This window comes from Tripterygium wilfordii, chromosome 4, assembly GCF_013401445.1.
Source record: "Tripterygium wilfordii isolate XIE 37 chromosome 4, ASM1340144v1, whole genome shotgun sequence".
Classification (NCBI taxonomy): Eukaryota; Viridiplantae; Streptophyta; class Magnoliopsida; order Celastrales; family Celastraceae; genus Tripterygium; species Tripterygium wilfordii.
Window position 1 is genome coordinate 6,338,076 of NC_052235.1, and position 23,941 is coordinate 6,362,016.

Here is a 23,941-nt window from a genome sequence, read left to right on the forward strand (position 1 = left end):
CGAATCCATACAATTTGATCCTAAAAAAATTCACGGACCGGTAGAATATTTTGAGGGTTAATCCATTAAAGAGTGTAGTATTGAGGAGTGAATCTGTGGACAAGATTCAATGTGGTATCAAGATAGAAGGAACTAGGAAGGAGACTGGGTCTGGATTTTTTCAATTGAAGTAAGTGAGTCCACACAGTTGTTGGAGATGTGGACTACACAGTTAATGAATCCCACTTTCTTCCAACATAATATGCTAATTCGTTTCTTCCAAGGTTCCATTGTCACCATTGGGCTATCTCACTACCCCAAGCCCAAGCACTATTGTCTCTCTCAGTCCACACAATTCAATACTCTAAGCCCAAATACAAAGGAAAGGCCCAAGATACGTGTTGATGTCTTTTTGTGATCCAATCCAACCTATCATGATCCTTCTTGGGCCCATTGGTCCACTGAGTTTTGAATTTTGAAACTTGATAGTGAAAACTGTGTCAAATGATAGTCTATAGACTGGAATATATAGTTGCATGCTCTCATAGTTTCATTGGATTCAATAACGTAGTTGGATCAAAGATTTTTATTAAGAAAAGTAATAGAAAATAAAGGAGAGGACCTTTTTTTTTATGTTACTTGTGCTTGAGGGCATCAATCAAACATTAGATTATTTAGTGGGTAGAGTTATTTTTATCAAATTTTTGAAAACAATTTAAGGGTGTTCATCAAACATTAGATTTGTAGTGGTAGGGTTATTTTTATCAAACTTGAAAACAATTTAAGGGTGTTCAAAATAACCGTAAAAATTGATCAGTCCGATCCAACCATTGTTTGGTTTTTTCAATTTTTTAGCGAATTCCGTCCGGTTTTTATTTTTTTTTTAATGGTCAATTTTTGAAAATGTTAAAAACATAATTCGGTTAACTGAACGGATCAATTATATATATACTTTAAAATATTAATTATATGATCTGATTATACAAAAGAAGATGTGGAAGTGGACGGTCCACACCAAAGAAGGATCTAGAGGGAAAAAGAGAGAAGAAAAAGAGAAGGAAGAACTCTAGCCATTTGTGAAGTTTCGATGGAAAATGTCGTTTAAATTATGGTTAAATATAAACTTTTGAATTTGAACCTCGAACTTTTCTCACAGCTGGGAATATAAACTATGTCGATTTCGCACTCAATATCATCAAATACGACCGCGAATATCCCTAGAACTCACCCACGTACGATCAATTCTGAGGGTGTACATCAAGTCGGGCATCGGGTTATCGATATGGGTTGGGCCCACCGAATTTTTTTTTAAGAGAAGCAAAACTCGACCGATAACTTTGTTAAGGGTTACTTGGTTTAAGGCCAATAGGCTACCGGATTCAAGTACCAGGTTACCAGGTAATTCTTAACAGTTTGCAGCTCTTGACAGTTTGGTTAGGGTGTGCATTTATTGTGAACCTATTTTTTGTATTCTTCTATGTAGGCAATGTCGCCTTCCACTAAAAATCTCATCGATTTTTTTGACGGTTTTGATAAATAAAATAATACAAAAATCTTTAAATATCCTCCAACTCTCCGGTGAGTTTAAAAAACCATAACGAAACAAACTACAATTCCTTGTTTACATAACAAATATACTCGCCAGCTTATTCCTAGTTTCCAACGTCACGATGAGTGACAAAGAAACGCCAATGTTAGCTTGCGATGTGATCCGCACGAGTTATTTAACATATCTCTTTCTTTTCAATAAAAAAATTTGGCCTACATTTAAGTTTTAGGGCTGGTGAATTTGGCTTATGTTATTAAAAAATAATCAGATTTAACATTTACTATTTATTGTATTCATTTCACTTTTGTTGGTATACCATCATAATAATCGATATTTGTATACAATAGGTGCTGGCCTAGATTCTTTTTTTTTTTTTCTTTTATACCTCTAATTAAATTACCCTCCCACAATTTTTTCATTTTTATTAACCAATAGAAACAAAAAAAACATTATGACTAAAAAAGGTTAAAGAATTAATTAGAATTCATCGCCGAGATCGTATAAATACTAATACCTACAAGGTTGGAATTAATTTGTAATTACATTATTATTGGCTATGAAGTACTGCATATTCATTTGCTCTCTCTTTCTCATTCCTTTCTTAGTCTTCTCCTCAAAGAAGCAGGTTTTCATCTTTTTTTTTTGTTTCCTTCACGTGTTCCTTCCTTATAATATACTGACATATGTTTTGTGACAATCAAAATAGGTGTATATAGTATACTTCGGAGGACACAAAGGAGACAAAACGTTGCACGAAATAGAAGAGATGCATCACTCATATCTATTATCAGTGAAAGAGACTGAAGAAGAAGCAAGAACTTCTCTTATTTATAGCTACAAGAATAGCATCAATGGCTTCGCTGCAGTGCTTACCCCAAGTGAAGCTTTCCAACTTTCTGGTACAAAATAACGACATGTGAGTTTTGAGTTTAAGTCTTTCTGATCAATCTAACTATAATTAAAAAAAAAACCATTGTTGTATTACAGAACTTAAAGAAGTGGTATCCGTATTCGAAAGCCATCCAAGAAATTCTTTACAGACCACAAGGTCATGGAAATTCTTGGGTTTAGATGGATTAGAAGAAGATGCGCAGACGATACATGGTGGGGATCAATTTAACATTGGAAAAAACATGCTCTTAAGTGCTAAATATGGAATGGATGTCATTGTCGGGGTCATCGATACTGGCATTACCTATTGTTGTTCTATATTTGTAGATCTCAAGCATTATTCTTTTGTGTATTTTGCGTCCTTTGTTTGTTTCTTCGTATAATCCATACTAATCGCCTGCCTTCTTATATTCATATCAATGAAGATAATATTTGTTAAGTAATGCTATCAAATTTTATTTAAGGTAGTTTTGATGATTAGGTATATGGTCAGAATCCAAGAGTTTTAATGAAGAGATGATGGATCCCATTCCAAAATCATGGAAGGGTAGCTGCATGGATGGAGTGGATTTCAACTCTTCGCATTGTTCTAGGTGATATATTACTTATCTTTTAATGATTGTGATCATTCATCTTTATAGAAGGCATTCAATAGATTAGGAGATTTGAACTTGTTATATTTTGAACTTCAAATCTTCTCGGCCGGGACGATGTGTGATTAGAGCATTGCCCACTTTTACTCAGTAGCTTGCCCACTCGAGCAGATGCGATGATATTGAGGTTTTTAAGAGCTTGTTGACAAACTCACTTATTAAAGCATGGATGACTATGTTCATAAACTTGTTAAATGTGCGAATTCAAACAAGAACATTGATTTCTCAAAAACCAGATTATAAATGAAACCTAAAGATTGATATAAATATGTATAACATGTATGGTTTGGACATGTTTACAGAAAAATTATTGGAGCCAAATACTATCTTAAAAACTTTGAGATACACTTCGGTTCACTAAATGCCTCTGAAGATAGCAAATCAGCACGTGATGTGAATGGTCATGGAAGCCATATAGCCTCAATAGTAGCAGGGCGACGCTTTAGTGGTGCAGCTGCCTTAGGTGGATTTGCACACGGTACTACCTCTGGTGGTGCACCAAATGCCCGCCTTGCAATATATAAAGTGTGCTGGGTTAAACCCAAAAAATCAAAGATCGACTCACCTAGATGTCTTACGGCTGACATTCTAGCTGCCATCGACGAAGCCATTGCAGATGGTGTTCATGTTTTAAGTATTTCTTTAGCAGGATTTACATCAGACCAATATGATCGTGATGGTATTGCCATTGGTGCACTTCACGCCGTAAAAAATGATATTGTGGTGGTTTGTTCTGCTGGTAATGGTGGTCCAAAATTGAGCACGGTATCGAATGTGTGGCACCTTGGGTCATCACCGTTGGAGCAAGTAGTATTGATCGCAAGTTCTTTAGGCCTCTTGTGCTAAATAAGGGCATGCAATTTGTGGTGAGATTAGAGTTATTTGTTGCAATGTATATATTAAGAACAGATTTTTTCTCGTATTTCTTCATAATGTGAAGTCCTTTTTATTTGACCATTTTTCCTTTCAGTTACTAGTCGACTTCTATTGCATGATTGTCTCTTTTGTTTTCACTACATTGCTTTGTTCAATGATTCGAATTTTAGGGGCAAACAACGACTTCGTTTGAGTTAAAGAATATGCACAAATTAGTACGTGCAATAGATGTTGAAAATCCTGATGTTAAAGATGTTGTAAAAGGGTAAATTTTATATATTTTCATCATTTATTAGTCTATATTATGTTTATTTTTCCTTAATTGAACACCAATATAATTGGACTCACCATTTTAATTTGGGTTGAAGATGCTGCAACCATGGTTCCCTCTCACCCGAAAAGGTTAAAGGTCATATAGTGTTATGTCATAGTGGCCAAGGAAGAAAAACGGAAAAAGGTGTTGAGGTGAAAAGGGCAGGGGGTGTTGGTATGGTTCTTCAAAATAATGAAGAACTGGGTAATGAAGTAGTAGTTGACAATCATGTTCTTCCAGCCACTACATTAACAGCTTCTGATTCAACGAATGTCTCAAACTACATTGATTCTGCTGAGAATCTCATGGCAACTATTGGAGATGGAACGACTAGTATTTTTAACGACAAACCAGCACCATTAGTGTGTAGCTTCTCAAGTAGGGGTCCAAGCGCCAATGATCCTTATATTCTTAAGGTAATAATTTGCTGATAAAGTTAGAGACCATCGCATAGAATTGTCGTCTAACAATTGATATATTTCTCTCTGTGTTTTTTTTTGGTATATTTTTTATCTTTTGAAAAAGTTTGCTTCTTTTTATAGCCTGATATCGTAGCTCCGGGTTTGAATATATTGGGAGCATGGAGTGAGACATCATCTCCAACAAAGGAACCACATGATTCTCGAAAGGCCGAGTATAATATTCGTTCTGGGACTTCTATGGCTGCTCCTCACGTCCTTATTAAAGCCATTCATCCAAGCTGGAGTAATGCAGCTATAAGATCTGCTCTAATTACTACAGGTAATTAATTAGGAATTGTTTCCATATCCTAACAATTTCAATGTATATATCTACAAATCTTATGTATATATATATATATATATTTCATCATGAAGCCTCAACAAGAAACAACATGGATTCATTAATAACTGATTATGATGGTAAAATTGCAAATCCCCTAGCATTTGGGTCTGGTCACCTCAACCCAACAAAAGCATCAGATCCTGGCTTAGTATATGATGCTTCCTACACAGACTACCTTATCTACCTATGCAATGGTGACCTAGAAAATATTGACAAAATCAGATCATTTGATACAAAGTTTAAGTGTCCAGAAGAAATAACGCCACCATACAATCTCAACTATCCATCATTGGCACTCCCAAAAATACGAGGCATGGTAATTATTGGGAGGACTGTCACCAATGTAGGAAATTCAAATATTGACTATGTTGTTAGTATTAAACCACCAATTGGCTTAAAGGTGAACATCAGTCCCAAAACTCTATCCTTTGATCATGTGGGCCAGAAGCAAAATTTCAATATTACAGTGACTCCAACTAGAAAAGCTAAGAATTATCTTAAAGACAATTATAGCTTTGGGTCTTATACTTGGATTAATAAGGAGCACAACCATGCTGTAAGAAGTCCTATAGTTATCTCTTTAGCTTGACTTGAATTTAAGAGCTTTTTTTGCCAATACATTGTTGAGGAATATTAATTTTGTGTTGCATGTTAGAAAAAATACTCTTGCTTATACAATAATGAAGCTAAGTATATGAGACTCAACCAACTTCAAGTCAAACAAGGAAATAACTCACACAATGAGAGACTCCAAAATTAATTAACCAAACCCTAAAAATTTTATAAAAGAAAAGAAAAGAATGTCAAGACTAAAAAAAATTCTCACATCGATCTAACATAGTCCAGTCAAATTATTTGTAAGTAAACCTCAACTCTTTTCACATTATAGATGCATTTTCTATGCCTCAAATTAATTTGCAACGGCTAATGAAAAATAAATTTGTACCGACACGTGACCCTGAGCGGATAATAAATGTATTTGGACTGAGAATTTCAGCATGGTATCGGAACAACGTCTCTATTAAGTTGGATGATCTCTGCCTATCTACTAGTTGGATCTAAGGTAACCAATTTACAAATAGTTCATCATTTTCTACCTTTATAATATAATTGTGAAATTCTAGATTGGCGGGTATTTTTGCATACAATGAAGAAAATATCCAGTAGTCTTGTTATGCTATGTTATATGTTAATGTGGTGTATCAAGACCGATAAAATGATGATAATTTATGCGATAACTACTCATGAATTGGTATCAGGAGAATCTCAAAATATTATTAAGTATGGGATACCATATTATTATATGATCGTACCTAAGATTATTGAATATTTTGAGGCCCTTTAAGAAAGTACGTAGGCATACCATAATTATTTCATATACGAAATTAACAAAATACATGGTACAATAATGCTTTTGATAAATGAAAGGAGTTGAGGTTTATCATATGAACCTCAACTCCTTTCACATTAATTTGCAACAGTTAATGAAAAATAAATTTGTACCGATACTTGGTCATGAGCGGATAATATCTTCAATGTATTTGGATTGAAAATTTCAACATGGTATCCGAGCAATGTTTCAGCCCTGTTGGATGGCCTCTACCTATCCATGTGTTGCGTCTGAGATAACCAATTTACAAAAAATAACATTGTCATTTTCTAGCTTTATAATACAATTTTGATAATTGAAACATTGGAAAAAAAGTAATAAAGAAAGCCAAATAAAAAAACGATAATAAAGTGAAAGAATAAGTTATAACAATTTCTCAAGCCCATACCGGCCTTCCTTTTGCTATTCACTGTGTTGATTATTTTGCTGGAAACTTCTCTCTCTTGCGAACGCATTAAACAAATCAATGCCTAGAAAAGCATTAAGCAAGTTCATACCAAACATGCCAACCAAAGCAAGTGGCAACACCACTCCCTTGCCAAACTTGGGAGCATCTACGATTAACTTGATGGTGATGAGAACATGAACCAGGAGCCTTGCGAAAAGGAAGGTGATCCAATTGAGAACCCATTCACTCATTACAATTTTGCTCTTAGCATCACGGACACCAGCCATCCGTCGCACTTTTCTCACGTGCACAAAGATAGAATGCAGCTGCAACATCAAGAGAAGTTTCACCGCCTTCGATATAATATAGTTACTTGACATTCATAATCAAGCAAATCATAGAATATTGAAGTTACGTTTTGAATATATACTCATTTCAATCTTCTTGTGCATGGTGGAGTGAGAATATAATTCAAAAAAGGCCGGCATTGTTATCAAGCTCCCAGCACAGAAATGTCAGGCTTATGACTATGCCGCCCACAGTAAAATAGCTAAAACGAATGCAAATGACTCTTGAGAGAAACTGTGCCCGTAGGCCATAACAGAAAAGAATAAGATGAGGGAACAATAATTCTGCGCCATTCTGTTCCCATCCCCGTCTACCATCATCAAACCTATGGGTATACATGACTTTTTCTTTCCTACTTGAACTTGGACTTCCATTGAACAGGCATCAGGATGATGCACCAGGATAAAAACACAGATCAATAGAGTAAACTATGAATAAAAACATGTATTTATTTCTATAATACATGATTCTGGAATAAACTTTGAAGATGCTAGACAATACCTCGCAAACGAGAGTCAGAATAAGGTAGTTGATTGTGACATTTCGATATAGAGCAAGAGTGAAGCCAACGAGGAGTATCAGATGATGCACCAGGATGGCAGGGATCAAACCATTATATAATTGGTATCGCAGCATATCTAAATGATCATACGCAAAGTAACCACATGAAAAGCACAAAGCAGGGTATGCCCAAAGCCAAGTTCCTCCAAATAATTCTGAGTGCTCGAACATTGTGTTTGGGCCTATTTCTACGTACTGATTGAGCAAGACAAAAATCACTGCAGAAAGCAGACATGAGTTAGACATTGTTTACGGACAAGAAAAAGCAACAGTGTAGTTGTGACTATTAAATTCCCCTGAAAGCAAAACCAACTTAATCATCTGAGAAATTGTCGGGTGAGCTCAGCCAATCACTGCACATAAGAACTAAACAAACAGGATTTTAATAGACACGCTAAACTTGTTTAGCAAGTGCAAAATGAAGCTAACTATTCATATAAGTTCTTTATATAAAAATTGACAATTAAAAATTCTCAGTGAACTGCATTTTCCAGTTGTGCTTAGGGTGGAAAGTCGAGATGCAGGAAAAGATGGCAAGGAAAACTTTCCATCCAGAACCAGATTCTTTTTTCCATTCTAAAAGAAAAGAGGAAAAGATAGAAAAAAGGAAATATTGCTCTTTTACCAGTTTATTCCCTAATTCATTAACAATTCTCTTTACATATGGTATGATAAAAATTTCTCAATTACTTTTCTCCTATGCATTTTTCTTCCAAAATAAGGTAGGGCATATCATATTTTTTTTTTCTCCCTGAAACCCAGGGCTTCCATGTAAAATTATATGTTTTACTGTTCTTCCATTTTTCCACCCAATAGGAGACATGGTTTGTATAGAACAAAAGACAACCACACACTGTTTAAGATGTAACTGAGTTTGACAATGCTATCATTTATATGCTTGCCCACCAAGACTATTTGAGTCCGTTTGACATCTGCAGATTGTGCAAACTAGATTTCTTCACATCTGGCACGAAGATGGTCCATTTGTATGTAAAACCCAGTTTCATCACATTTCATAGGCGTTTTCATATTTCAACTTCATGAAACTTACTATTATAATAATAGCACAGAGAATGTGGATGAAATAAGAGTATGGAATAACCATATCAGACAAAACATTAAGCAAAGTGCCTTCTCCGCCCTCAACCAATTAATACATGAAAGCACCATCCCTTCTTAATGATTTATCTCTCATTCCATTCCATTCCTAAATTCAAGATTCCCAAAAAATATTTGAATAGAATAACTTAATAACATGAAGGATATAAATTCTAACATATAGGAAACTTTTTAATCCTTTCCCTATCTGCTTCATTTTTTTTATGTGAAGATAGAAGGCTTGAACTTTTAGTCACAACTTCAAGAACCAACATCAACCAAACTAGGGTAACTAATAACCATCTACAACCAGTAAACGCCAACTTCATTCAGCTATGAACTTAGTTCCCAATATGAATTTTAGATAAAAAAAAAATCACAGTAATTATAGTTACAATGAAAAAATCCCGATCTATCATGGAGAAGCTCCTTCACATAAAACCACCACACCAAGACAAAGTCATTAGAACACCCACACTACATTCACTCCCTTTCCTTCCAATTGAACAAAAGTTTACACCACTAGTTCCATCTTTTTCGAAACATCAAAATTCCATCATCAGTTTCATCCTTCTGAGTCTTCTATGGAATTAACCAAGAAACACAACCAACCAAGAAACCAGAGAAATCACGAAGTGCATATTTAGAAAAAGAAAACACAAAATGATCCAAAACGGTCTTAAGAAAACCAAATAAGAACAATTCGGTAAGAAAGTAACAAAAATCTAAAAGAAATGTAAAATGAGTACTCACCTGAAGCGGAGGTAATGGTGGAGTGGAGCAGTGGAGCAGTGAAACAGAGGTGATAACAAAGAGAGGATCACGAGAGAAGAAAAATCGAATGACCCAATTAGCCGTTTGATAAAAGAAAACACCAGCAACGATGCTAAGCAACTCCCTGCGATTATTGAACAGTATCTCGAACCAAACTGACACAAACCACAGAACCAGAGTGGCTAAGAAACGTGTCGTTTCGATTGTTGCTTGGCCTTGCCATATTTTTTCCAGTCCCTTGTCCTCTTCTTCTCCATACAAACAGAGATTTGTAGAGGATTTAGATTCCATGAGTGTCATTTGTGGTTGGCACTGGTAGAGAAAAAAAAGAATCATGAGCTCCCTTCTGTTAGCCGTGACCCGTTTTCCTATGAACTACGCTAAATTACCCGACCCGGACTGATCAAGCACTCTATAAGAGTTATTTACTGGGCCGGGCTGCTAAGTTATAAGTTCGGACAATTGACACTAAGAACACTTTAGACAACTTAATTGTAAAAAGGTCATAAGTCTTTTTAAAATTGTAAAAAAATGCAATTTAAGGATAATTTGATCATCTAACTTAAAATATTTCTTGATTTATACCTATAATACCCTTCTTCTTCTTCTCTACTAAAAGTTTATCTCCTTCTTTCTCTCCTCCTCCTCCTCCTCATCCTCCTCCTTCTTCTTCTTTTGGTTCTCGATATGAATTGTTCTTCGTTGTCTTCTTCTCCGTTTTTGGCCGAGCTTCTCCTCTCTTCATCGCCTTCTTCTTTGTTTCTAGATCTGGACTACATTGAGTTGTTCTTGTCTCCGTTTTTTACATATCTGGACTATGCTTTATTACTTAATTTGGGTTGCGCTTCGTTCTCTCTTCTCTCCTTCCTTGCTATGTCAGGTTTGTACCTTTCTTGCCCATTCTGAAAAAATATTTACAGTTGCAGAGATGTATCACTATAATATCAGCAATACCAAAAATACGTTAAAATGAAACAATTGAATCAGTATGCATACTTTATCTTCCTAATTACTTTTTATTTCTTGATTTTCTTTTCTTGGTTACGTCTCTTGCTATTTCTGGAAAACATTTACAGGTGCAAAGATGCATCACTCTAGTATCACTAACACAAAAAATCCACTAAAATGATATCATTGAATCATAAAGACATGTAATGCAATCAAATTTGCATTTCAACATTTGTATTATCATTTTATGAGGAAAATATATAAATTGAACACTAAATTGGATCTTCTGTTTAAAGTATCACTATTGTATCAGTTCAACAAAATACCCAAGAAAAATGTCATATGCCAAAAAAGGATTACGCTTTGGTACTAGTAGAATTACATGAGATAAAGCAACAGATAAACATTTGCCTAATCATTGTGCAATAATGATTTAGCCTTGCCTAAATCCTATGGTATTTTATGTGTTTTTTTTATCTGATTATGGAGGGTTGTCTATGAAATTGTTATAAACAATGTAGTAGAAGCCTAAATTCATGTTTTAAACAATGTAATAAGAGCCTGAATTTGTGTTTTAATTGTTCAAGATTTTACTACACAATTCACGAAAATAGTGTAATTAAGAAAGAACAATGTAATAAGAGATTGAAATAATGTAATAAAATGTTTAAACAATATAATCAGAAGCTGAAACAATGTAATAAATAATCGTATTTTAATTGTTCCATATCTTATTAAATTGTTTATGAGAACAATGTACTTAAGAATCACTAGACAAAACATATCGATAATGAATCTTGTTGTAAAGAGTTTTACATGTTGATTTCGAATATATAATGTTTTTGAGAATATAATACGTATTTTAAGATGTACAATATTTTAAAGTTTCGGCTAAGCAAAACAAAAGTAAAAAGATGTGAGAGAAAAGTAAATACCTATTTTTTTCTCATTTTTAATTATATTTGAAATTGTCTTGTCATGTGTTCATGTGACGTGTTATGTATGTTTAGGTATAATATATATATATATATATGTATATATATGTTTAGCATTACCGTATTTCACAATTCATAGTTTCACATAGAGTTGTTATTGGTATTGTAAATTATCCATTGGCATATCGTTATCGACATAATGATTATCGAAAATCACAGAAGACTGATATATCATTACCAATACTTCGGCGTGGTAAATTTATAGCTACATTGGTAACAGTAACGATAACAAGAAATAAAATTAAAAATCGATAAATTTCCTGATTATCGATATATATTAATATTATTTTTATTATTAGTTTTATTTAATTACGACCATTAGATTATTCACCTCCTATAATCTAAACCATTGATTAATTAATTTTAGGGTTATAACTTCTAACATAATATTATTCTTATTAACTTATTCTTCAAATTACCAGTTTACCACTTAGCCAACCTAAATACCTAATACCCACAACTCGAGTACGACCTCTGTCCTCTGCCTCTGCCTCTCGTCGTTCACCTTACCTTTCCAACTTCCGAGTTTCGACTTTCGACCAGGAACGCGACCTCTGCCTCTCATCTCTGCCTCGCTCGGTCGCTACACGCCTGCAACTTCTCAAACGGGACGCTCACGATCTATACCTAGCTCCAGCCTCCACGACACGAGTCTATCATCTCTGCCTAGTCTTTGTCTCTCTGATCTCTCATCTTGATCTCTCATCTTGTCGTGCCTCACTGCCTCCAAATTGGTAACGGGTAAGTCAATTTATCTCTGCTTAATTTTTGATTTAGGGTTTTGGGAAGAACAAGTGAACTAACATAGGCTTTTGAGTTATGATTTCTGAACTTGGTTTCTATTGTGACTTACAAAATATTGAAATAATGGATGTGTCTTTTCTTATCGCGCCAATTTATCACAGTTCAACTGATCCGTGCTTTTTCAATGTCAGTCATGGCAGGATTGGCAAAGGATGGATCACAATTTGATAGCAGAATGAAGGAACCGTGAGTTTCTTGTTTTTTTTTTTACTGCCACCCTCCCCCTCTATAGTTCATCCACTTCTGTTTGGCCTTTTTCACTTATTTGACGTGAACTGATCATGATTTGGAAAAATCTTTTACCGCAGTCTCGCATGTGATGGACAAGATTTCATCACCTCTAATGATGTGGTCAAATCTAATAATGTGAACTATTTTGACATCATGGAGCTTTTAAGGGACACCTTGGGTGATAGGGGTATGTATAGAATGTCTTCCCTTCACTGTGTTCTCTAATATTATCCCCTAGTTGTGCCTAAATGCTGAATTTGATGCCTTCATTAGTATGCTAAGATTAGATATGTTATGTTTAAGCAAAGCATGTGGTCATTATGAAGATCCTTATCTAAGAATTTTGCTTTTATGTTAACGTTCGACTTTGCTATCTCAAAATTCTTGTTCTTTTGTATTCTTAACAAGATATGATAATCATTTTAATCTTAATTATCTTTGAAGTTCATGAGCTAGCTTCTAAATCCCAGCAAAGAGAAATTGCTTCATTCTGCGACAGTCTTTATGATATTCAGCGGGGCCAGTCTGGAACCGAGAAAACTGCAACTTTATGCTTGGGCATTTTGCGGATTCTTGATTATGGTTTGGTTCAATGCCAAGTCTTGGTTTTGGCACACACCAGAGAAGTCGCACGACAGATTGAAGAAGTAATGCGGGAAGAAAAATATTTTCCCGTTGTTAAGGTTCGTGCTTGCGTTGGTGGTACAAGTGTTAGGAAGGATCAATGCATTCTTCAAGCCGGTGTCCATGTTGTTGTTGGTACTCCTGGTCGTGTGTTAGACATGATGCGTAGGAAGTACCTTCGCCCTGATTATATCAAAATGTTTTTGTTGGATGAGGCTAGTGAAAGGCTTTTAACAACAGGTTACGAGGATCAGGTTTGTCTTTGTATTATTATTTCAACCAGTCTCGGTTAGTTTTTTATTACTTTTTTTTGATTGTTTTTTTTTTTTTGTGTGTTAATCCCCCTTTTGTTTCCTGCATCACTCATGGTGCTCTCGTCAGGTTGTCGACATTTACAGGATGCTACCGTCAGATATTTCGGTTGGTTTGTTCTCTGCAAGAATGACACCCGAGGCTCATTTGTTTGTTGATGATCATCTCCAGTGAAGAGCTCATTTGAAGGCATTTCTTATCAAATGCTGTTGGTTTTTTTCCTCTCCTCCTTAAAGCATGGTGTTTTTGTTTTCTGGTTTAGAGACTCTGAACGAATAAAGATTTTATTTATTTTGTGATTTGTGTGACTTGATTGATCTCCTCTTGTTGCAAAAGTTGGAGGGAAATGAGGCACTGTCTAAATTCTCTCAAACCCAATCGCAAGGTAAATGACTCATTCCTATGATTTACTGTTCTAAAGGTAAATAGGCAAAGAAGAGTTGGGGGTCCATGAATTAAAAGGGCGGCCTTTGACCACTTCATAATCACAATTTGATTGTGAACATGAAGCATATATTACAGACTGAGGCTTTGCCAAAAAGATCCAAATATCCATTTCCAATTCGGTTTGCTTCTCTCCAAGTTCGAATTTTGTCCTAGAAGTTGTCTAAATGGTTATTGGCACGAGTCGAATGAGACAATTTTGAATTGGCCCATAGTCGGTGGCACATTGATGATTATGATTTTGAATTTCGCAAAATTTTCTTTGAATAATAAATACTAGGAATGTACCCGTGCTTCGTGGCGAGCTTATTGCACCGTCACAAAGTCCATAATTTTACTAAGAGAGAAATCTAAAGGAAACCATCTTCTTGAAGAACAAGTCTAAAAATGCTGAAGTTATATATGTTTTGTAATCTTTAATGAAAGTCGCTCTGTGCTTGGTGCAAAGACTACGGTCTGAATTATCTTATGACATAATCTTAACATTGACGTTATTCAATTATCTAAAAGATTCACTTGCTCTTTATCTTCACCGAGGAGATTTTGAATGCTGAAGGGTTTACGTATGTTTAGTGTCACCAAGTTACGAATTGCTACACAACATCATCAAGCGAGTGAAGTCTCTCAATGAAAACGATTTGAGGAGTTTACTTATCATTAGCTCCTCTCGACCAAGTGATAACCAATAAACTGCATACAAGTTACACATGTAATGAAAATAATTTATTCTTTTTTATTTGTTAATTAACAAATATTTATCTAATGTTCGATTTCAATTGCAAACATATTTTTCTATGATAAGAACCAGCCCATGCTTAGGACATGGCCCGATGAGACTCATCGCATTAGGAAAGTGTGGCCTGAGGTTTGGACCTAGGGATCACAAAGTGGCCGTTTTGGGCTAGGGATTTCTCAAGTTATAAAAAAAAATAATAAAAATTAAACAACATGACAGCAGCTAGATACTTGTGGGGGTATATGATACATGTGGGGTCCGTGGGGATAGTGACCATTACATGAATAAGGGAAAATTAGAATCAGCTGTGACTATTATGCCAACTGACTGTAATGGCAAACAATTCACACACCCAGAACAAATCCCTAAAACTAAAGATCCATTTGACATCCACATGATGATAAGCCATTTAAAAAATTCATGGCACATTTTAACAGTAAACTAAACCGTGGAAGTAATGACCAAATCTAACACAACAGATGACACCGATCAGTATCTGAATGACAAACCGAAAGTACAATAGGCCTGTTTAGTTCCAGTCTAGATAAAAGAGGGATCAGGGAGCATAGGAAAAAGTTACTACTCAAAATACGACATTAATTGTCCAAGACAGAATAAAGACAAGATAAACGACGTGGTTTCTCTTGCTGAGGCAATTCACAAAAACAACAGCACGATCACGAGGTAACGAAAAGCATAGGTACTCGCCCGGAGAAGATGCTCTTGCTCCCAAGTTTATAAGATATCAAACCAGTTAATGTAGGGAACATCATCCTTCGAAACTGTTACCCATCATCCTTTGGAACTGTTACTCATGGACCCATTGACATTTATACGCACAACATCTCGGGTTAAGGAAATGAAGTTGGGCAAAACATTACTGAAGCTATGAAAGAAAAGGCATGGTGATGTCCTTCTAAAGTTGTATCCACTCAACCATTGCTTTAAAGTTAAAAATCATTACCAGACATTTAATATCTCGTGGGATGACAATGCGTTGACTCATTTTTTTGAGGCTCATACTGCAAGGATAAAAAAAGAAATCAGGCATTGAAAAACAGCAGAGTGGGTCAAACATTTCAAGTAGATGCTAATATATTTGCTACTACATTCTAAGAGCAGAACATTCTTGAAAACAGGTAGCTGTGACAGCCCTGCACTGTATCAAGTAAAGGAGCTGTTTGGCATGCATCTTCGACTGGGCAATTCATCCATTTTATCAATATAGTTTCAGGCACAGACACCTGAGGGCGACGCAGAAAAAAAGATTTCTCGAGAATGTTCTTTTTAAAAAAGAAATTTTCTGAAGGATATTATTGTCTTCAATGTAATATTAGTAACGACAACTAATTTATGCAACTCAAAAGAAAAAATGCAATTAAATAATGAATGTGGTAAATGAAAATGTGGTTAATAAGTATAAAATCACTTTGTCATGCTTTCCACAAGATTTTCTGATTAGAGGGAATCATAGAAGAGAGAGCCTTTGATACCAAGATATTAAGTTACGTAAGCACTGTTATAAACATGGAGCAGAGGGATGAAATATGGACAAATCACAAATCGTCATGGAACATACCACCTGAGGATTTGGTGACAGATGGATTACTATCAAGAAGAGCCTGAAAAAAATAATAAAAACAATGTACAGAAAAATACGTTAGCAGATACAAAGCCAGTGGCCATATAAGCATAATAACAATCTGGGATTGCTTATGAAGTTCTAAGAATCTACAACTACAATATCAAGCAACAATGGGGCAAAAGTAACAGCTCCTCTGCAATGGCCGTACCTCTTGCAGTTCCAATATAGATTCCAAAGTCTGTTTGGTGGTAGTGACCAGATCAGAATAAGCTTCACTGATTCCTTTATCTGAATCACAAAATGCAGACCTAGCCGACTCCTGCAGAAAATCCCCATCATATGAGCGCTTTTTATCACAATAACCACGCAATCTCGTCTACATCCACGAATTTAGAAAGAACGTGAGGGACAAACCCCCGGCTTTCTTGCTGATGAAAGAGTAGAGACCGGGATCCTTCGTCATGATTCCTCGCAAAAATAGAGATCCGAACAAATAAATAGCAAGACTACCCCAATCGAAGCAAAAAAATACCTCAATAATCGGTAATGAGCATGAAGAACAGAATCGAGACGGAGCCAAATCACCCCAACCACCCGTAATAAGCCGAAGAATCGAAGCAGAGGTACAAATGAATCAACACAAAAAGAGAGAAAAAAAAAAGCAGAAGCTGAAACTCTGATGACATAAGACAGAGAGAGACCCGGGATGATCCATTTCTTCCAGCAGATGGATGCACCAAATCGAAAAGAGGAGACAGATCCAGATAAAGTAATTATTGCATACGGGACACAAAGGAGAGTTTGTTTTTTTGCTCACCTTGACTGACTGTATTTGTCATAGCAATGGAATGTTTTGAGGATTGCCCCCGCTATTAAAGATTCAGCATGAGAAGCATCAGAGATAATAGCCTGTTTCAATTAATTAATCAAACATGGGGATTAATATTGCTATTCATATGGCATCAGACCATAAAGTATATACTTTAGTAATTAAAAAAGAAAGAAAGCATAAAAGCACAATTAGTCATCAACCTCTTGGAGGCCTTTGATAGTTGATCTCTGCATGGATAAATCAGATCCATCAGGGGATAAATAAAACATTGTTTCTCGTTGACCATGCTCAAAATATATTTCAAACAGTGATATACAAAAGAACATGAAAATTAAACACGGGACAACTATTACATGTCACTCTTTCAGTACAATGCCCCAAGCTGGCAAACACTTTCACAAATCATGAGTAACTCTTTTTTTTTTCCCAAATTTCTCTATTTTTTACAAGAATTCAACGCAGACAATGCAATAAAAAAAAACACATCCTAAGAAGCTCCATATATTCTATAACCCAAAAGGCTGACGAACACTTGTTGGAATTGCATTACTCCCATTAAGAGCATCACCAATCATAGCCATTAAAGTAAAATTGGTAGAAACAGTCGTAGACACGGCTTTCACAGTCCTAAACTTTGAAACTTAGTGACAAAGGATTTCTAAGATTGTCTAAAGTCTAAACTCTAAAGCGTTAAAAGGGTGAAGAGATTGGATTTGCCAATTTGGCTTAATGTAGATGTAGAAGTAACTTTTACGCTTCTGGTAAGATGCGCATAAAAACATGCTGATGCAGCCTTCACATGAAAAGAACTAAAGCAATGCTACTGTTCATTTCATTGGGTGCAGCAAACTCCAAAATAATCCATGGACTCAATCTACTCAGGCCAGAACGCTCAAGAATCTGTAATGAAGAAGTTAAATAATGATGGTAAGTCCAAAGTAGGCATCATCAGATGCGTGACAAAATGCAACAGCAGACTACCAGCTATGGCATTCCGTTAGTTCACAGAAATAAAAGCTTTTCAGGCTTTAACCTTAATTTGAGAGAGAACAGTAAATGGGAGAAAAACAACTTATGTTTTCAAAACAGGTCTGTTTTAGGAAGAAAATTTTATGATATTGCTCCTCTTTTTTAAAAGGAAAAATGCTTGCTATTTGTACCTTCAATACTTCAATTTTATGTCACAGCATGACAAACAACAGAACCCTAGTTATCAATTAACACCACCAAAGTCGACAAAAGGAAATAAAAATCAAAGCCCTAACCTTGTACGCTGCTAGCCGGCGCACGATTTTGAAGTTTCTCATCACCATCACCGTTTCGTTGATAATGAGCCTCGGGCTTGTAGATATGAAGTTAGAAGGCAGCGCTGGGAAATTGGTTTTGGGTATATTCCCTGATCAAAAACCGAAACACTTAACCCAATTGTAAACAAGCTAAAACGGCGTCGTTTTGATCTCTTCAAAACAAAAGCAAAACCCAGTTCCTCACATTCCCGCTAAAACCCCAATTGTAAACAAGCCAAAACGGCGTCGTTTAGGTCTCTTCAAAACAAGAGCAAAACCCAGTTCTTCACATTCCCGCTAAAACCGACCGACTTCGAGCGTCTCAATTCACTTCCACTCCTCTCCCTCTTCAATGGCGATCGAGTCTTCCAGCGAGTCTATGGCGATTGAGTCTTCCAGCGATTCTTACTTCATAACATATTTCCAGAAGGTGGAAGCTGAGTTGGCGGAAATTGGTTTGAAGGAGGATGCGACTGCGAGGGCGACGGCGACGGCGACGGCGAGGAGCATCCTTAACAAAGCCATTGATCTATTTCCAGATAAGCCAGTTTTTTACATCCGACTGGCTTTTCTGGTGGCCAAGGAAGCGTCACGGCTTCCCGAAGAGGAAGTACAGAGGCAACATCTACTCCAAGAGGCGTTGACGTCGGCCGATGAGGCCGTCCGGCTTTCTCCCTACAGTTTGGACGCTGCAACAATGAAGGTTATCATTCTATCTCAAATCCTTCGGAAGAACTTTTCTGAGCCAATTTATCATCGGATCATCGATGAATGCAATCGCGCACTCGCGATACGCATCCCGACAAATGATATCCCGACAAATGATTACCCAATGAATTTTTCGGAGACTGTTGCACATCAGAGAATCGGCATAAGAGCGTTGCAGGACATTGCTGAACATGAAAGGGCTGAACATGAAAGGGCAGCACGGGAAAGGGCTGAACGGGCTGAACGGGCAAGGGCTAAAAGTAATAGAAATTATAGGCTACAACAAATAATTGAGAAAAGAGAAATGGAAGAGGAGAAGAAAAGGGCAGCAGAAGAGGAGAAGAACAAGGCAGAACTGGAAGAGAGGATGAGGATGGAAGAGGAGAAACGGAGGGCTGAAGAGGAGAAGTGGAAGGCTGGAGAGGAGAAGAGGAAGAGGAAGTATAAGAAGAAGAAGGAGAAGGCAGCAGAGAAGAGGCAGAAGGAGGAAGAGGAGAGGCAGAAGGCGGAAGAGGAGAAACAGAAAGATTTGAAGGACGCCAGTGGATGTCCATCAGGTCAGCTCACTGAATGATGCCTGGTCTGGCTGCTGCCATTTGGCTTGTTTGTTGGAATAATAATCAGTTTATTGTGTTTTTTTCAAGCCGTATTTCTTGGCTTTTTTGTGTGGTTGTCTCTGTACTATCATACTGCTCTTTATATAAAGGTTAACTTTTGGTGTCAATTGAGCTGCATTTTTACAGGTGCATTTGGATATTGGTGGTAGTTAATTGAGTTGTATATACATTGACATACTTAGATTTTGAGTTCACATTTTGTCTGGTATATAATGCGACTACACTGATGTAGCTTAGAGCATGAGTTCTGTTTCTTTTTTGCGTCTACTACCTTGTGCATGTGTGCATGAATGAGTTTTGATATGGGAAAACTCTAATGTTACCCGCATCTTTGTTGATCAATGCAGATGCACGCTTTGATGCAACACAGTATGCGTTCTTTGGGCAAGATGCCGTGGAAGAAGTTGATTTGGGAGGTCTGGATGATGATGGTGATGATCCTGTGTTCGGATCTGTCAATGATGACGATTACTATTTGTTTGATAAAGATGAGGTAAGAGTTGTTCGCTTTTATGTATAATATAATAAACTATGCGGTCAAATTTACTGTGATTTATGTTAACCTTTATTCATCAGTTGTTCTTGTCATTTCATCAGTTAGGGAAGTTTTAGAAAATGTTCTACAACCCTGCATTTTTTTTTGTCTAAATGAGGAAGAAAAAGTTGGGTCAGAAATCTTCCATTTTGGAGTTATTATCAAAAAGTCATGGTTGTAGGAGGTGAGTCTATAATCTGTATTTCTTAAAATGCTAGGGAATTACATGTTGGAACTTGTTCGGTGCATAGCCTTGGGTTTCGATTATTACACTTGCATATTGAGAAAAGAACCCATGGATTTGATATTGAAAAAATAGCATTTTAGAGAATGGTTTTCAGTGCCATCTCTTATTCTAGTTTTGTAGTTTCTCTCATCATTTTTGTGTAGAAACCAATTCTGTTAGAATACACTTGAGGTAGAAAGACTTCATACCCTTGCTTGCTAAGGCAACCTTAATTCATTAAAAGTCAATTGGCTTGTGACAGTTATGAACTCATGTTATAACGTTTACTTGATTTACTGTGAATAAAATGGCATGTACCCTCTGACTGACATTTTCCCTCTATGTTTCCAGGGTGTGGATTTTGGATCGTTACCTGATGTGGATGATCTAGCAACTACATATGCAAAGGTCAGCTTCTTCTTATCTTAACTTTTATAATAATGCTGCTTGCAATGATAATCATGATGCTGTAGTGCTCGCCAGTCTGTTGGAGCTGTGTTATAAATTGAGCAACCAGTCGTGGTACTCTGGGGCACTTCCTATTGAGCACCCCCATAGTTTCACCCCTTAAAACTTTGTTGTGATTGCAACCTATGTTACGATTCAATGATGGATGCCTAAAACTTTGTTACTAAGGTTAATTGGTAATAATTCCATCTGTTGTTTCAGCATAACTTAATACTTTGTTGCCTTGGTTATGTATGCTGTATGCAGGGGTAATTTTTGTTGGTTCTTGTATTTGTGTTGTACCTTTTAGTACGATTAACAATGAGTAAATAGACTTGGATCTGTGTACTTGGTGTAACAAATTCGATATTAATGTATTTCTAATTAATGTTTCTGCGTACTTGATCAGACAATTTCTTGAATATGTTATATGCACTTATGTTCACAATATAACTGTGTAAAAACATTATATAAATACATCATGTATCCATGTAGTAATAATTAATTGATGTCAATATGCGTCAGATATATAATAATTAGGGGTGCGTGGATTTTTTAGAGAAGCGCACAAAATGGTTACAACCCAATGCGAGCAGTTGCAATAGATTAGCTCAATTACGCCAAACATGGTATTTCCATCAGACTTACAGGGATCCATGCACTTATAGAAAGAATGAGACATTCAAAACATCAAAACAAGTCAAAAAGCCTTCAAAAACCCCCTTGCCTGCTTTTCCAAATGAACCAACATATGAAAGGCAGAATGGCTTGAACAAATTACCTCCAGTTGCCTTTAGCTCATTTATGACAGAGCGGGGTGCTTTCCATTCCATACCCATTATTCGTGGAATTTCTGTGTACATTGATATTACTCTATTAACATTTTATAATTATTAGAATTGGCATTTAATACCTTACTCATAATGACTCATTGAAATTTTGAAATGCCTTTTTCGTGCTTCAACTGTTGGAGCAGGGTTGAATCATTCTTTTTGTATTATGGTCTACATATTGAACTAAGCTACGCCAAACATAGAGTTTACTTGATCTGTATTGTTGATGTTGTTGCTCAGCTGATGCTGTTTCCTTCTCTTTTATCTTTTCTGCCATAAATATGAGTTTTTGGGATGTGGGTTTTGAATTTTATTCCTGTTGCACAGTTAAACAGCGTTGTCACGGAGCCAAGAAATCCTGGAGTTATTGGCAATAGAGGTTCCGAATCTTTTTCAAGAGAAAGTAAGTTAAATTATTGCACTCCTATTTTTCATAATCTTGAGGAAGAATGTTTTGATTTCCTAGATGTGTACTATATTTCTTTCCCTCTTTTAAAAAGGTGTACGTGTCAATGCTTTTGGTAACCTTACCCGCCCGTAATATATTGATAGTTTAATACTTATATTGGATGAGCATTAACTTATGTGATACTTGGGTCTGTTCATGAGGTATGACATAATTTTCTTTCGTGTTTGAAAATGATCCAATGCTTGATTGCTGTATTGAAATTTGTTTTTTTAATTCTGAATTTTTTGTCGGCCTTACTGGAGCTGTGATGATGATGTACTGGTGAAAAGGGTCTAGAGAAAATACTGCAGTTGGTATGTTAGTACTTCCTACGTGTATTTGAGCTACCTTTCCTTTGGCTCTCTGAAACGCATCACTTGGTTATAGTTCTTTGCCTAGTCAGCCTCTATTGAATTGGTGTTCTCTATTGGGAGATGATAAATGTGATTATATGAATCAATTTTGCTAATGAGAATAAACTTCTATGGAGGAAGGGCGGATGCCAAGCTGGTATCTTCTCAAATTATCTACACTTCTGTCATTATCTAATATCAAGCATTCATCTTCCATTACTTGCCTATTTCACCAATTACAATGAGCAAGTGGTAACTTAAGCCTAATCGCTCCAAGTCCATGTCAATCCCCTTTCAACTTGGCTATGAAATTTTTTGCTTGCTGCACAATGGAATCCCAAATGCTCTAAGAACTGTGAGAAGTGTCTGACATTACTTTTTCCTTATCCTATCCTATTAGTATTGTCTCACTCTTCCTGAGGTTTACCCTAAAGGCCCTTAAGCATTAAACTGCCTTGAAATGTTCTGTCATCTGTGTGCCTTTCTTTCTTTTTTTTCATTTCTTCATTTCTTTCCTTTTCTTTGGGAGTGGAGGATGAGGGCGTGGTTGGTTATATGCTGTCAGATTTGTGATAATAAGTGGTTGGTAGGACTTACACATATACAGTAGTAGTTTTATGTATCTCACTCTCTGAGATTAACTACTTCTTGCAGGTTCATCTGCCACTGACTGGGCACAAGATGGTGAACTTGGAAGCTTGCTGGATCAGCAAATGCCTTGTATGGAAGATGTCCAGGAGCTAGAGAGATGGTCATCACAGCCACAATCTTCCTCTGCTCGTTTCAGTGAATCCGAGCCAGCTTTCGTATTCCCTTTTCCTGGTGGCAGATCCCAGCAAGCTTCACTGCAGCACCCGTATATTTCGTCCCTATCCAATGTATCAGGGTTTAGGATCTTTAGGGTTTAGGGCATTTAGGGTTTTTAGGGTTAAGGGTTTAGGGTTAGGGTCTTTAGGGTTAAGGGTTTAAGGCCTTTAAGGTTTTGGGGTTTAGGGTTTTGGGGTTTAGAGTTTAGGGACTTTAGGGTTTTGGAGATTAAATCAGCGCGGGACAGGTCGGGTAGGATCAGGAAGGGGACAAATTGCCATCCCTGCTTACAATTGATTAATGCAATAATTGTACTTTAATTTTTATACAATTGAACAATATTTTATAGTGGGTGAAATATATACGTATTATGTGTATATATATCTACACATACATTGCAATAATATATATATATATATATATATATGTACACATATATATTATTTGGAAAGGCCAATGAAAAATATATTTGTGCTGACTCATGACCTTAAGTTTACAATATCTTCAATGTATTTGGGCTGAGAATTTCAACATGATATTCGAGCA

At 36.2% G+C, this 23,941-nt stretch overlaps 3 protein-coding genes and 2 pseudogenes across 9 annotated transcripts; 3 read left to right on the top strand and 2 right to left on the bottom strand.

Moving 5' to 3' along the window:
* The first annotated feature begins 2,228 nt into the window (after positions 1-2,228).
* Positions 2,229-5,654, top strand: LOC119996860 (annotated as a pseudogene).
* Positions 5,655-6,616: 962 nt separating this feature from the next.
* LOC119997758 lies at positions 6,617-9,981 on the bottom strand (annotated as a pseudogene).
* A 2,019-nt stretch (positions 9,982-12,000) lies between these two features.
* LOC119996154 (eukaryotic initiation factor 4A-8-like) lies at positions 12,001-13,855 on the top strand. The gene is made up of 5 exons (XM_038842688.1): positions 12,001-12,308; positions 12,503-12,557; positions 12,680-12,789; positions 13,047-13,480; positions 13,608-13,855. The coding sequence occupies exons 2-5, from the start codon at positions 12,505-12,507 to the stop codon at positions 13,710-13,712; spliced, it is 702 nt and encodes a 233-aa protein (XP_038698616.1). The 5' UTR covers positions 12,001-12,308; positions 12,503-12,504; the 3' UTR covers positions 13,713-13,855.
* Positions 13,856-15,004: 1,149 nt separating this feature from the next.
* Positions 15,005-18,596, bottom strand: LOC119996267. 7 transcript variants are annotated; one of them, XM_038842841.1, is made up of 8 exons: positions 18,401-18,596; positions 17,336-18,035; positions 17,121-17,212; positions 16,718-16,771; positions 16,512-16,622; positions 16,298-16,340; positions 15,683-15,740; positions 15,005-15,523 (listed from the first exon to the last, which is right to left on the bottom strand). In XM_038842841.1, exons 2-7 carry the CDS (start codon positions 17,459-17,461, stop codon positions 15,690-15,692), a joined length of 477 nt encoding a protein of 158 aa, XP_038698769.1. In that variant the 5' UTR covers positions 17,462-18,035; positions 18,401-18,596; the 3' UTR covers positions 15,005-15,523; positions 15,683-15,689. The 7 variants fall into 7 exon arrangements, 6 of the variants coding, with proteins under 6 accessions (XP_038698769.1, XP_038698768.1, XP_038698770.1 ...); XM_038842840.1 differs by having other exon boundaries at positions 15,005-15,740; XM_038842842.1 differs by lacking the exons at positions 15,005-15,523; positions 15,683-15,740 and having other exon boundaries at positions 15,750-16,340; positions 17,336-17,362.
* Positions 18,597-18,730: 134 nt separating this feature from the next.
* On the top strand, positions 18,731-23,742 carry LOC119996266 (apical junction molecule-like). Its single transcript, XM_038842838.1, has 5 exons — positions 18,731-19,686; positions 20,094-20,239; positions 20,859-20,915; positions 22,115-22,190; positions 23,243-23,742. Exons 1-5 carry the CDS (start codon positions 18,774-18,776, stop codon positions 23,494-23,496), a joined length of 1,446 nt encoding a protein of 481 aa, XP_038698766.1. The 5' UTR covers positions 18,731-18,773; the 3' UTR covers positions 23,497-23,742.
* Positions 23,743-23,941: the final 199 nt, after the last annotated feature.

Coding starts and splice junctions, on each gene's coding strand:
- LOC119996267 (XM_038842839.1), bottom strand. CDS start 17,461: ATGTTCTTTTGTATATCACTGTTTGAAATATATTTTGAGCATGGTCAA. Junction 16,623..16,717: donor CATCAGCAAGAAAGCCGGGG/GTTTGTCCCTCA, acceptor GATTTTCTGCAG/GAGTCGGCTAGGTCTGCATT. Junction 16,341..16,511: donor CTATATTGGAACTGCAAGAG/GTACGGCCATTG, acceptor TATTTTTTTCAG/GCTCTTCTTGATAGTAATCC.
- LOC119996154 (XM_038842688.1), top strand. CDS start 12,505: ATGGCAGGATTGGCAAAGGATGGATCACAATTTGATAGCAGAATGAAG. Junction 12,558..12,679: donor GATAGCAGAATGAAGGAACC/GTGAGTTTCTTG, acceptor CTTTTACCGCAG/TCTCGCATGTGATGGACAAG. Junction 12,790..13,046: donor GGACACCTTGGGTGATAGGG/GTATGTATAGAA, acceptor TTATCTTTGAAG/TTCATGAGCTAGCTTCTAAA.
- LOC119996266 (XM_038842838.1), top strand. CDS start 18,774: ATGGCGATCGAGTCTTCCAGCGAGTCTATGGCGATTGAGTCTTCCAGC. Junction 19,687..20,093: donor CGCCAGTGGATGTCCATCAG/GTCAGCTCACTG, acceptor TGATCAATGCAG/ATGCACGCTTTGATGCAACA. Junction 22,191..23,242: donor CGAATCTTTTTCAAGAGAAA/GTAAGTTAAATT, acceptor TACTTCTTGCAG/GTTCATCTGCCACTGACTGG.